The 14402-nt window shown below is 49.3% G+C and overlaps 1 protein-coding gene across 5 annotated transcripts in view; it reads left to right on the top strand.

Annotated features, from left to right (window-relative positions):
- The first annotated feature begins 797 nt into the window (after nt 1-797).
- Nucleotides 798-14402, top strand: part of MRNIP (MRN complex interacting protein) — a 30306-nt gene continuing 16701 nt past the window's right edge. The window contains exons 1-3 of one of the 5 annotated variants that reach the window (XM_034961205.3): nt 2595-2672; nt 7967-8026; nt 9997-10177. Coding sequence is in view for 2 of the 5 variants with exons in the window: in XM_014345180.5 (XP_014200666.3) it covers nt 2607-2672; nt 7967-8026 (126 nt within the window). In the remaining 3 variants the exon portion in view is untranslated. Of the gene's footprint in view, nt 888-2490; nt 2673-7966; nt 8027-8127; nt 8208-9996; nt 10178-14402 lie in introns of those variants that run through there. The other 4 variants (XM_055112913.2, XM_034961210.3, XM_014345180.5 and 1 more) reach the window with 4 other exon arrangements.

The raw sequence follows: 14402 nt of genomic DNA, 5'->3' as shown, positions 1-14402 counted from the left end.
TATACCAAAAAGACCGTTGTTGGCCTTAATATAATTAAGATATAATAACCCCACATATTTGGCAATTTTAAGTCTTACACTGATTATATTCAGTTAGATTTGAATAACTTGGAATTTGGATAAATGGCTTTTTTTCCCCATTTTTTGTCTTTACAGAGGTAAGATAAATGTTTTTAATATGTGGAAGTATAAGCTTGTGAATACACCAAAGAAATTAAACCAAAGAATAGGAAAGAGGAATCTGGCCTATTCACGTGATACAATGTACGAAAATGTACAATAGTACTTTAATCCATAAATCATTCAACCTGGGAAGATAACTGAAAATGTTTAACAACCAGAACAGTAACATTAAATAATATATAGATAATACAAATAAAAAATTTAAATTTTATAAGTAAACATGAATATTTTAAAACTGCTTACCAAGTAATATAAGTTGCATCAAACCACTCATCAAATCATTCTTATAATTTCCAAGAAAAAAAACTATATACATGAATTTTTAAAGGATTACAGGTTCATTGCCAAAAGGAGAAAAATATACAGAAAAGTAGAAAAACAATTTTTCCTAGTGCTACAGATTACTCAGTATTTTGGTGTTTATTCTGTATTTTTTTTCAGAGTTTAACTGATGTCATATATGAAATTTTTATTCTACTCTTTTCATTAAGCATAAAACATTTTTTGCAGATGCTTTCTGTTCTCAGCCACAGTAGCTCAAACGTAGAAATGAAGGAAAACCACCCAAATGAGAAACAGTATTCAGAGCTTGCTACAGCAAGGGAGTCAGCAACATCACCGGTGTGGGTAGGCGCAAGGACCCAGGGGGTGGAAAACGGGGAAGGCTCCAGGTGGTTCTGACCGCAGGCTGTTGGAAACTGGAGGTGAGCTAACAAGAAGCAGGATGTTTTCTGTGACTGGTTTGGGGAGCGCTTTCTTGGGTTGGTTCTGACATGGGGAGGGTGGTACAAAAAATAGGGGAGCAAGCAGTCCTGACCACGTCCTTCCCAAGCAGCCGACTGCCCGGTTACTGCAGAGGCTGCAGTCAGTTTATTGTCATTCGTTATCTGACCATTGTCTATTGGCATATTGTCTCTCAATTTTTTTTTCTAACTACTTACTGTACAAAAGTTGGAAAAAATTAAAAATTATCATTACCTACGACCTTAGCCACACACACACACACACACTCCAGAAAATAATGCCGGTGTCGCAGAAGTCAAACGATGTACTGTAATTCTGTAACCTTGCCTCTCCACAGCACGTTGTCACTTCAAACTCAGGTTCTTGCTGATGGAACTGCCTAAGAGTCCGTGCCGTTCTTCAGAACACTGATTTCCATTTCTTCCTAGTATTCTTCAGGGAACACTAGGGAATGAATAATAAATCACCTAGGTGAAGGGATTCCTTTCTTGGGGTAGCAGTATTGCCAGGTTGCTTTCCACAGTTTTGCATTTGACCGTTCTCCCAGCACCCTGTCAGAGGGGTAGCCCTCCCTGCACCCTTGTCAGGATTGGGTGTTTTCTTCAACGGGATGGTTTCTGCTGTTAAAAGCGAGTGTCGGCCAGGTGCAGTGGCTCACGTCTGTAATCCCAGTACTTTGGGAAGCCGAGGCGGGTAGATCACCTGAGGTCAGGAGTTCGAGACCAGCCTGGCCAACATGGAGAAACACCGTCTCTACTAAAAATACAAAAATTAGCTGGGCGTGGTGGCGGGCATCCGTAATCCCAGCTACTGGAGAGGCTGAGGCAGGAGAATCACGCCACTGCACTCCAGCCTGGGCGACAGAGCGAGACTCTGTCTCCAAAAACAAAAAACAAAAAAAAACCACCTCGCTTTTTTTGTGATAGTCACTGTGTAAAAGTTGGGAAAAAAATTAAAATTACAACCCTAGACACCGAGGGTTGTACGGTGGGAGGTAATTTTAATATTTTTTGTATTTTATTTTCCAACGAGGTTACAACCCTAAGCCACGCAGGGTTGCGGCGTGAGCGTCGGGCTGCGGGGCCGCCTCCACCCTCCGTAGGGTGGGCCTGGGACGCTCCCGGGGCTGCAGGGGGACCGGCTTCGCGCTCGGCGGCCGCGCGCCTCCGCCGCCCTCTCCGGGAAGCGTGGGTGTGGTGAGCCCCTCCGTCTCCCCGTATTCCACCCCGAGCTCCGGTTCAAAGGCTAACTGTTCGCTGCTGCCTAAAAGCACGGCAGCGCAGGCCTGGCAGGGCGGCCCCTCAGCCCCGCTCCGCGTTGTGTCCAAGGACTGGTCAGCGGAGGCCCTGCCGTCTCAATTCCAGTCTCCCCAGGGCCGGAACCGCTGCCTTAGGAAGATGCGGGCACGGCCCTGGTCAGACGACGAGTCGGCTACCAGGAATCCCGCACCCAGGACTCCTTCCGAGGTCGGAGGGGCGCAGATGACCAGCGAGAGGCGCGGCAGGCTAGAGGGATCCCAGTGCGCAGGGGCGGGGCCGCGGCGGCCGGAGCGAAGAGTATAAGCGCATGCGAGACGGCGTAGGGGACTAGAGGGTCCGGAGCGCGTGCGTGGGGCGGGGCCGCGGCGGGACAAATGCAGAGCGCACGCGCTTGGCTGCCTGGCGACTGCACAAGCAGGGATGGCGTCGCTTCAGCGTTCTCGGGTGCTACGCTGCTGCAGCTGCCGCCTCTTCCAGGCGCACCAGGTCTGGCGGGTGCCAGCCCCCTCCTCCTCCTCCGGCACGGGGACAGCGGACGGGGAATGGCGGGGCTGTGGGTGTTGTCTCGAATGGCTCCGGGATGCACCGGGCCCGAAGGAGTGCAGGGACCGCTGAGGGCGGGTCTCATTGGGGTCGCCCCCGCATAACGTTCTGAGTTTTTTGTTTGGTTCTTGTACAAACCAGAGGTAATGGTTCTGCGGAGGTGGCCTCTTGTGAATTGTAGCAGGTAGTGGGAGAATCCGGTTGAGTATAGCATCCTTTACGCAGAGCCTACCCCACGCAGTAGCCCTGTCTCAGTTTCAGTGAGAGGGGGAGGACGGTTCTTAGAGACCGAGCGCGCCGCGGCGGCGTCCCTGCTCCACACCTGGGCGCCCTCTCCGTCGCCCCGCGCCTCTGCCGCCGTCCGTTTCCGCGGGGCCAGGGACTTGATACGGCTGTTCGCCGACGCATAAACCACGGGCCCCGGAGTCTTAAAGACAGATAATCTGTGTTTCTAGAACATATTTGCCTCCCTAACTTTCAGCGTGCCAGATAGAGAATGCCACTTAACCTTCTCCGGATCGCACCTGTCTCCCTGCTTGATATCACTTAACACTGCAGTCACCGTATCTGCTTCTGATAGTCCCTCCCTCCTAATTATTGGTAATCTGCTATGCACTGAGAAAGAATAGCATCAGACTTCTTTTTTTTTTTTTTTTTTTTTTTTTTTTGAGACGGAGTTTCGCTCTTGTTGCCCAGGCTGGAGTGCAATGGCGCGATCTCGGCTCACCGCAACCTCCGCCTCCCAGGTTCAAGCAATTCTCCTGCCTCAGCCTCCCGAGTAGCTGGGATTACAGGCATACGCCACCATGCCCAGCTAATTTTGTGTTTTTAATAGAGACAGGGTTTCTCCATGTTGGTCAGGCCGGTCTCGAACTCCCGACCTCAGGTGATCCGCCTGCCTCGGCCTCCCAAAGTGCTGGGATTACAGGCGAGAGCCATTGTGCCCGGCGTGGATCAGACTTCTTTAAGAGGTATGTTAAAAAGTCAGCAAGATGCTGAGTATGTGTCTGTAAGCTTGCATTTAATGCTAAGCGTTTGTAAGGGCCATTTTAAGGGCTCAGAAACTTTTTACTTATTTTCCTTCGGGAGCTGGGTCCTAAGAGTTGCAAATAAAGGGAGATCATTTGCATTTTTAAATTATTCCACGTCTAATGTTTCATGCTGTTTTTTAAAAACAAATTTTCCGTTTATTTTTATTTCCTTTTTTTGTTTTTGAGACAGAGTCTCACGTCTCACTCTGTCGCCAGGCTGGAGTGCAGTGGCGTGATCTCGGCTCACTGCAACCTCCGCCTCCTGGGTTCAAGCGATTCTCCTGCTTCAGCCTCCCGAATAGCTTGGACTACAGGCGCGCGCCACCAAGCCCAGTTAATTTTTGTATTTTTAGTAGAGACGGGGTTTCACCATGTTGGCCAGGAAGGTCTCCATCTCTTGACCTCGTGATCTGCCCGCCTCGGCCTCCGAAAGTGCTGGGATTACAGTGCTGGTGTTACAGGTGTGAGCCACTGTGCCCGGCCTCTATTTCCTTGTTTGTTTTCCTGTTTCACTCTTCCATGTTCACCAGTGTTATTTATTTATTTATTTACTTATTTATTTTGAGACAAGATCTCGCTTTGTCGCCCAGATTGGAGTGCAGTGGTAACAATCACAGCTCGCTGCAACCTGCACCTCCCGGGCTCAGCTGATCCACCTCAGCCTCCCACGTAGCTGGTACTACAGGTGTGGGCCACCATCCCCAGCTAATTTTTATATTTTTTGTAGGAATGAGGTTTCGGCCGTGTTGCCCAGGCTGGTCTGGAACTCCTGGGCTCAAGTGTTCTTCCCGCCTCAGCCCCCAAAGTGCCGGGACTACGGGTGTGAGCCAGCGCCCCTGACCCTCGTGGTCATTTTCAACCCTATGAAATGTGAGTTGCTTGGCCCCGGTGGCTCACGCCCATAATCTCAGCACTTTGGGAAGCCCACTAGGGCAGATCACTTGAGCTCAGAAGTTCCAGACCAGCCTGGGCAACGTAGCGAGACCTTGTCTCTACTAAAATTCAAAATAAAATAGCTGGATGTGGTGGCGCGCATCTGTAGTCCTAGCTACTCAGGGGCGCTGAGGCAGGAGAATCGCTTCAGTCCAGGAGGTAGAGGTTGCAGTGAGCCGTGTTCACACCACTGCACTCCAGCTTGGGCGACAGCCAGACCCTGTCTCAAAAACAAAAAATTACTTGAAACCAAAGAGGACGGCAAGTCGGCTATGTACTACTTTAATTTTAATTGCAAGTCGGCTGTGTACTACTTTAACACGTTTAACTTCAACAACCTTTGACTTAGGCATCATTCCCGTCTTACAGACATGAGAGTTCCAAAATACACAGGAATCAAGTGGTTTCTCCATCTAGGAAGTGGCACAACCATACTATCTCAGCAGTTCCCAGAATTAATTCCTTTACCAGCTTCTGTGAGTCCTAAACTTTTAAAAATGCTTTTCTTGGCCGGGTGCGGTGGCTCACACCTGTAATCCCAGCACTTTGGGAGGCCAAGGGGGGCAGATCATGAGGTCAGGAGTTCGAGACCAGCCTGGGCAACGTGGTGAAACCCCGTCTCTACTAAAAATACAAAAAATACAGGGCATGGTGGCACGCACCTGTAATCGCAGCTACTTGGGAGGCTGAGGCAGGAGAATCACTTGAATCCAGGAGGCAGAGGTTGCAGTGAGCCGAGATCATGCCACAGTGCTCCAGCCTGGGCGACAGAGCCAGACTCTGTCTCAAAAAAAAAAAAAAAAAAAAAAAATTTCTTACTTGTTTATATACTCATAGAAAATCCACAGTTTTATTGGTGTTTTAAGGTAGAAGCTGAGAAGTAAAATTGCTAAGTCATTACCCACTTCAATTTTTGGTAGGTGCTCATTGTCCTCCTTAGAATCCTTTTGGATACTTCCCCCAAAAACCTCATGATTTTGTATTAGGATCATATTAATCGTATGAATGTTAATGGATCAACCTAGACATCTTTGTGGTGTTAAACATGATCCATTACGTTTCTTCAAGTAACCTTGGTATCCCTTGGTAACATTTTATTTGTTGCTGTTATAAACGGACTCTTTATCAATTATGTGTTCTCATTAGATGTCTGCTCATATAAAAGCTGTATTAATTTTTGAAAGTATCTTAATTTTGTACCTAACCACTGTATTAGACTGTCTGGTTTTAGCGGCTTCTCATTTCATTATGTTGGTTTTCAGATAAAAAATTATGTCAGGTAGCAGCCGGGCGTGGTGCTTCAAGCCTTTAATCCCAGCACTTTGGGTGGGTCACTTGAGGTCAGGAGTTCGAGACCAGCCTGACCAACATGATGAAACCCTGTCTCTGCTAAAACCACAAAGTTAGCCGGGCGTGGTGGCACGTGCCTGTAATCCCAGCTGCTTGGGAGACTGAGGCAGAAGAATCTCTTGAACCTGGGAGGTGGAGGTTGCACTAAGCCGAGATCTCACCATTGCACTCCAGCCTGGGCAATAAGAGCGAAACTCCGTCTCAAAAAAATTAAAATTAAAATTAAAATTAAAAAATTGGCTTTTCTTTGGGAGGCCGAGGTGGGCAGATCATTTGAGGTCAGGAGTTATTTCAGGTATTATAATTCTGTCTATAAATAAGGATAGGGTTTTCCGCTCCTTTATAATTTTTATACATCTTACAACTTTCTTCTAATTCCATTGGCTAGTACATCCAGAAAAAAATGGTAAATAATAGCGGGCAACCCTGGCTTGTTCTTGACTTCCATGTGGAATGCTGGTAGAGATTCTCCAGCATTAGAGTGGGTTTTAGGCATTTTATATGTTAAGAGAGAACACATCTAGTCAGGTTTAACAAGAATTGAAAATAAATGTTAACGGAATTTTTTTTAGACCCAAGTTTAACAAGAATTTAAATATTATGGAATTTTTTTTACAGCTTCAATTTGAGTCTTACGGAGTGTTTTTGTTTTGTTTGGATTTGGTTTTGCGAGACAGGAATATTATGGAATTTTTTTTTACAGCTTCAGTTTGGGTCTTTCGGAGTGGTTTTGTTTTGTTTGGATTTGGTTTTGTGAGACAGCCTCTTGCCATGCTACCCGGGCTGGCCTCAAACTCCTGGGCTCGAGTAGTCTCGGCCTCCCTGGTCGCTGAGACTACAGGCTCAAGCCACTGTGCCCAGCCCAATTTGATTGTGTTTCATACAGATAGCCAGTTTTCCCAGCACCAACCCGGACTTGTTAAATAGTCTGTTCTTTTCTCACTTTTAAAGTACCATCTTTATGATTATGATATGCTAAATTTTTACACATGCTTTGGTTTGTTTTTGGACTCCTTCCATCAGTTTTTAAAATTATTTCGGGCCAGGTCCGGGCCTGGTGGCTCACGCCTGTAATCCCAGCACTTTGGGAGGCCGAGGCGGGTGGATCACCAGGTCAGGAGATCGAGACCATCCTGGCCAACACAGTGAAACCCCATGTCTACTAAAAATACAAAAAATTAGCCAGGCGTGGTGGCGGGCACCTGTAGTCCCAGCTACTCGGGAGGCTGACACAGGAGAATGGCGTGAACCCGGGAGGGGGAGCTTACAGTGAGCCGAGATCGCGCTGCTGCACTCCAGCCTGGGCGGCAGAGCCAGACTCCGTCTCAAAAAAAAAAAAAATTATTTCAGACCAGGCATGGTGGCTCACACCTGTAATCCCAGCACTGTGGGAGGCCAAGGCAGGTGGATCACTTGAGGTCAGGAGTTTGAGACCAGCCTGGTCAACATGGTGAAACCCCATCTCTACTAAAATACAAAAATTAGCTGGGCATGGTGGTACACACCTGTAATCCCAGCTACTTGGGATTTAAAAAAAAAAAATTTCAGATCCAATTCCACTTGTTTTTTGTTTGTTTGTTTGTTTGTTTGAGATGGAGTCTCACCCTGTCGTGTAGGCTGGAGTGCAGTGGTGCAATCTCGGCTCACTGCAACCTCCATCTCCCAGGTTTAAGCGATTCTCCTGTCTCAGCCTCCTGAGTAGCTGGGATTACAGGTGCCCGCCACCATGCCTGGCTAATTTTTGTATTTTTAGTAGAGACTGGGTTTCACCATATTGGTCAGGCTGGTCTCGAACTCCTGACCTTGTGATCTGCCCGCCTCGGCCTCCCAAAGGGGGATTACAGGCATGAGCCACTGAGTCCAGCCCAATTCCATTTTGTTTTAAATAATTATCTGAGTTGTATTTCTGAAATTTCATTGCAGGTAAAAAAGAGTGTCAAGTGGACATGCAAAACTTGTGGAGAGAAGCAGTCCTTTTTGCGGGTGAGTCCTACAAAACAGAAAGCAGGTGGGGTGCAGGCCTGCAGCGAGCCCTTCCAGGGAGTCCCAGCATGCCACAGCTGGGATCATCCTCTCTCAAACAGAGTTCCCCAGATATGGAGCTCCTGCTTCCGAGCTTCCTGTTCCTTCAGGAAGTGAAATGGATGGAGCAGAATCTGGAAAGGTATTGCCATTTGATTCTTCATTCAGCAAGTATTTCTTGAGTACTTTCTGTGTGCCAAGCACAAGGGAAACAGTGGAAAGTAAGCCCATTGTCATTCTTGCCCTCACAGATGCACTTGTGTGGAAGGGGAAGAGAAACTAATGCACACATGCATCTACATAATTTAAAACTCGGCTGAGCACAAGGAAAGGAAAGCACTGGGGACTGTGAGAAGATGACAGAGGAATCAGGGCAGCCGGGGAAGGGCAGAGGCCGTTGGTGGAGGTGGGGGTGTGCGAGAGTGGGCTCAGGAAGTGGAGGCCGGCAGGGGCAGGCTGCAAATGCTCTTATCCAGCTGTTTGCACCTGGCATTGAGTACGTCTTTTCAGTCCATCCGTATTGCCCCTGCTGAACTCTAGGACCCCAAACTGTCCTGCATCCTTTGCCTTACTGAACTTGCTCTTTTCCTGCTCCAGCCCCAGTGCCACCTCTCCCTTCACCTCTCATCTTTCCTCTCCTCCTACAGCCATGTGCTTTCTTTCTGACCTTAAACCCAAATTTGCTCCCTCTTCAGGCCTTTGTGCTCACTGTGGAGTTCCCCTCCCTCTTCTCAGTATCCTGTGGAAGTTACATAGTCATGTGTTTATGCACGGATTGTCCATCTAAGGCTATAAGTTCCGTGAGAACAGAGGCTTTTTATTTACTGGTGTATCCACAGCACCTAGCACAGTGCTCGGTGTTTGTGGAGTGAGTAAGGAACCGGCCCAACCTTGTTGGGCATTTAGGTTGATTTCCCTTTTGACTGTTGTGCACAACTCTACCGTGAAGCTTTTCACAAAAACCTCTTTATCCACGTGGCCAGCTGTTTACTGTTTACTTAGGACAAAGTCCTAAAAGTTAAATTGCTGTTTTTTGGGGTTTTTTTTTTTTTGAGATGGAGTCTCAGTCTGTCACGCAGGCCGGAGTGCAGTGGCGCAATCTCGGCTCACTGCAACCTTCGCCTCCCAGGTTTAAGCGGTTCTCCTGCCTCAGCCTCCTGAGTATCTGGGACTACAGATGCATGCCACCACACCCAGCTAATTTGTTTTTTGTATGTTTAATAGAGACGGGGTTTTACCATGTTGGCCAGGCTGGTCTTGAACTCCTGACCTCAAATGATCCACCTGCCTCCGTAGACAAAAACATTTCATAATGTTGGTGAGTGCCTTCACCTGATATTTTTTATTTTTTTATTTTTTTTTAGACGGAGTCTCGCTCTGTCACTCAGGCTGGAGTGCAGTGGCGCGATCTCGCTCACTGCAAGCTCCGCCCCCTGGGTTCACGCCATTCTCCTGCCTCAGCCTCTTGAGTAGCTGGGACCACAGGCTCCCACCACCACGCCCGGCTAATATTTTGTATTTTTAGTAGAGATGGGGTTTCACCATGTTAGCCAGGATGGTCTCAATCTCCTGACCTCGTGATCTGCCCACCTTGGCCTCCCAAAGTGCTGGGGTTACAGGCGTGAGCCACCGTGCCTGGCTGATATTTTTTTTTAAAAAGGGAAAAAAAACACTTCAGAATGGGTTCAGCAAAGTTAAAAAAATAATAATAATAATAAATAAATAAATAAATAAATAAAGTGCTGGCAAGGTAATGAGATCTCTTAGGGAATCCAAGGGGCAGAACTTCATCCCCGGTCCCTTGAAAAACTAGCCCCAAGAACTGAAAAGCTGCCAACAAGCCAGACATCAGCTTTTCCTGCCCATCACCCAGCTTCTCCCTATATCTTTACTCCATTTTCTCCTCTCCTTCCCTTTCTGTTTCTCCCCAGACTGTTCAGTCAGATTCTCTGCTCCAAGTCCATAGAATCTCATTCCAAGCCAACTGGAAGAGCTGAGTCTCAATTATAAATTCCTAGGAGAAGCAACCTGGTTGGCCCAGGCTGACTCGGATGTCCACCTCTGGTCCAGTCAACTGGGATTGGGTCTCAGAAGAGAGGGCTGGCTTACCAGGTAGGCAGACACCCCACGTGGTGAGCATGGCTTGTTTGAGATGTATATATTTCTACATTCTCCTTGAGGAAGCCTTCTTACTGCCCTCAATGCCTCTGTGCTGTGTGTGGCATGTGGTGTATGGCTGACTGGGCCACAGTAACAAACACACCAAAATTGTGGTGGCTTAATACAATAGACGTTTCTCTTGCTCTCATAACAGTCCTGGGGAGACGGTAAGGTCAGCAGGGCGCTGCCCTTGATGTGGTTGCTCAGGGATCCAAGCTCCTGCCATCTTGAGCTGCTTCTATTCCCTGAGGCTCATCTGTAGCTGCTTCTAGCCGCTGAGAAGGGCAGGTGCTTGGAGGAGCTACCGAGAGGCTTTGAGGGCCAGGCTGGGAAGCAAGTAACAGTGCCATGGAAAGAGGCTGGTTTCGTGGCCACCCCTGACCACACGCACACTGGAAAATGACATCTAGTTTTTGGGAAGAATGCGCTTCAATATCCAGCCAGCAGTCCCTGCCCTGTGGAAGAGCACGCCGCTACTGGTTAGGCCAGCCTGGTCTTTGCCATTTCCCCCTCCAGCTACTCTTCTCCGTTCTCAGGCGACTGTGCTCCAAACAGGACTGCACTCCCTACGTGTCCATTACAATTGCTTGTGTCAGCGTCAGCAGTGGTCGCTGTGTTGCTAAAAACAGTGGTTGGTTCTCAGTTCTCACTTGACTTACTAGCTGCCAGGCACTGGGAGTCCACCGGAATTCTGCGCGCACGGGACATCAACAATGCTCCTGCCAGTGGGGTGTTGAGGAACAATGGACACGTAAAGTGTGTGTGTCTGATCACAGATGTGCTCCATTGTCCCAGCACACTTCACTTAAAAAACACAGGTTCAAAGGCCAGATTGTTAAGAATTTCAAGATGGCGAAAGCAGAGCGGCTGTCACACCCTGAAGCTGATTCTGCCTGTGCCATAGCAGGACGCATGCCCTCAAATTCAGGCTCTTAACATCTGCCTGTGCCATAGCAGGACCCGTGCTCTCAAATTCCATCTCGTACCATCTGCCTGTGCCATAGCAGGACCCATGATCTCAAATTCAGGCTCTTAACATCTGCCTGTGCCATAGCAGGACCCATGCTCTCAAATTCCGTCTCGTGCCATCTGCCTGTGCCATAGCAGGACCCATGATCTCAAATTCCATCTCGTACCATCTGCCTGTGCCGTAGCAGTACCCAAGCTCTCAAATTCCATCTCGTACCATCTGCCTGTGCCATAGCAGGACCCATGCTCTCAAATTCCGTCTCTTACCATCTGCCTGTGCCATAGCACGACCCATGCCCTCAAATTCCATCTCGTACCATCTGCCTGTGCCATAGCAGTACCCGTGCCCTCAAATTCCATCTCGTACCATCTGCCTGTGCCATAGCAGGACCCGTGCCCTCAAATTCCGTCTAGTACCATCTGCCTGTGCCATAGCAGGACCCATGATCTCAAATTCCATCTCGTACCATCTGCCTGTGCCATAGCAGGACCCATGATCTCAAATTCCATCTCGTACCATCTGCCTGTGCCGTAGCAGTACCCAAGCTCTCAAATTCCATCTCGTACCATCTGCCTGTGCCATAGCAGGACCCGTGCCCTCAAATTCCGTCTCGTACCATCTGCCAGTGCCATAGCAGGACCCGTGCCCTCAAATTCCGTCTCGTACCATCTGCCTGTGCCATAGCAGGACCCGTGCTCTCAGATTCCGTCTCTTACCATCTGCCTGTGCCATAGCACGACCCATGCCCTCAAATTCCATCTCGTACCATCTGCCTGTGCCATAGCAGGACCCATGATCTCAAATTCCGTCTCGTACCATCTGCCTGTGCCATAGCAGTACCCGTGCCCTCAAATTCCATCTCGAACCATCTGCCTGTGCCATAGCAGGACCCGTGCCCTCAAATTCCATCTCGTACCATCTGCCTGTGCCATAGCAGGACCCATGATCTCAAATTCCATCTCGTACCATCTGCCTGTGCCATAGCAGTACCCAAGCTCTCAAATTCCATCTCGTACCATCTGCCTGTGCCATAGCAGGACCCGTGCCCTCAAATTCCATCTCGTACCATCTGCCTGTGCCATAGCAGGGCCCGTGATCTCAAATTCCATCTCGTACCATCTGCCTGTGCCATAGCAGGACCCGTGCTCTCAAATTCCATCTCGTACCATCTGCCTGTGCCGTAGCAGGACGCAAGCTCTCAAATTCCATCTCGTACCATGTGCCTGTGCCATAGCAGTACCCGTGCTCTCAAATTCCATCTCGTACCATCTGCCTGTGCCATAGTAGTACCCGTGCTCTCAAATTCCATCTCGTACCATCTGCCTGTGCCATAGCAGTACCTGTGCTCTCAAATTCCATCTCGTACCATCTGCCTGTGCCATAGCAGGACCCGTGCCCTCAAATTCCATCTCGTACCATCTGCCTGTGCCATAGCAGGACCCAAGCTCTCAAATTCCATCTCGTACCATCTGCCTGTGCCATAGCAGTACCCAAGCTCTCAAATTCCATCTCGTATCATCTGCCTGTGCCATAGCAGGACCCAAGCTCTCAAATTCCATCTCGTACCATCTGCCTGTGCCATAGCAGTACCCATGCCCTCAAATTCCATCTCGTACCATCTGCCTGTGCCATAGCAGGACCCGTGCCCTCAAATTCCATCTCGTACCATCTGCCTGTGCCATAGCAGGACCCGTGCTCTCAAATTCCATCTCGTACCATCTGCCTGTGCCATAGCAGTACCCGTGCTCTCAAATTCCATCTCGTACCATCTGCCTGTGCCATAGCAGGACCCCTGCCCTCAAATTCTATCTCGTACCATCTGCCTGTGCCATAGCAGGACCCGTGCTCTCAAATTCCGTCTCTTACCATCTGCCTGTGCCATAGCAGTACCCGTGCTCTCAAATTCCATCTCGTACCATCTGCCTGTGCCATAGCAGGACCCGTGCTCTCAAATTCCGTCTCTTACCATCTGCCTGTGCCATAGCAGGACCCGTGATCTCAAATTCCATCTCGTACCATCTGCCTGTGCCATAGCAGGACCCGTGCTCTGAAATTCCATCTCGTACCATCTGCCTGTGCCATAGCAGGACCCCTGCTCTCAAATTCCATCTCGTACCATCTGCCTGTGCCATAGCAGGACCCGTGCCCTCAAATTCCGTCTCGTACCATCTGCCAGTGCCATAGCAGGACCCGTGCCCTCAAATTCCGTCTCGTACCATCTGCCTGTGCCATAGCAGGACCCGTGCTCTCAGATTCCGTCTCTTACCATCTGCCTGTGCCATAGCACGACCCATGCCCTCAAATTCCATCTCGTACCATCTGCCTGTGCCATAGCAGGACCCATGATCTCAAATTCCGTCTCGTACCATCTGCCTGTGCCATAGCAGTACCCGTGCCCTCAAATTCCCTCTCGAACCATCTGCCTGTGCCATAGCAGGACCCGTGCCCTCAAATTCCATCTCGTACCATCTGCCTGTGCCATAGCAGGACCCATGATCTCAAATTCCATCTCGTACCATCTGCCTGTGCCATAGCAGTACCCAAGCTCTCAAATTCCATCTCGTACCATCTGCCTGTGCCATAGCAGGACCCGTGCCCTCAAATTCCATCTCGTACCATCTGCCTGTGCCATAGCAGGGCCCGTGATCTCAAATTCCATCTCGTACCATCTGCCTGTGCCATAGCAGTACCTGTGCTCTCAAATTCCATCTCGTACCATCTGCCTGTGCCATAGCAGGACCCGTGCCCTCAAATTCCATCTCGTACCATCTGCCTGTGCCATAGCAGGACCCAAGCTCTCAAATTCCATCTCGTACCATGTGCCTGTGCCATAGCAGTACCCGTGCTCTCAAATTCCATCTCGTACCATCTGCCTGTGCCATAGCAGGACCCGTGCTCTCAAATTCCGTCTCTTACCATCTGCCTGTGCCATAGCAGGACCCGTGATCTCAAATTCCATCTCGTACCATCTGCCTGTGCCATAGCAGGACCCGTGCTCTGAAATTCCATCTCGTACCATCTGCCTGTGCCATAGCAGGACCCCTGCTCTCAAATTCCATCTCGTACCATCTGCCTGTGCCATAGCAGGACCCGTGCCCTCAAATTCCGTCTCGTACCATCTGCCAGTGCCATAGCAGGACCCGTGCCCTCAAATTCCGTCTCGTACCATCTGCCTGTGCCATAGCAGGACCCGTGCTCTCAGATTCC

The sequence above is a fragment of the Pan paniscus genome, chromosome 4 (genome assembly GCF_029289425.2).
Source record: "Pan paniscus chromosome 4, NHGRI_mPanPan1-v2.0_pri, whole genome shotgun sequence".
NCBI lineage: Eukaryota > Metazoa > Chordata > Mammalia > Primates > Hominidae > Pan > Pan paniscus.
This window is presented reverse-complemented; position numbering and strand designations above follow the sequence as displayed.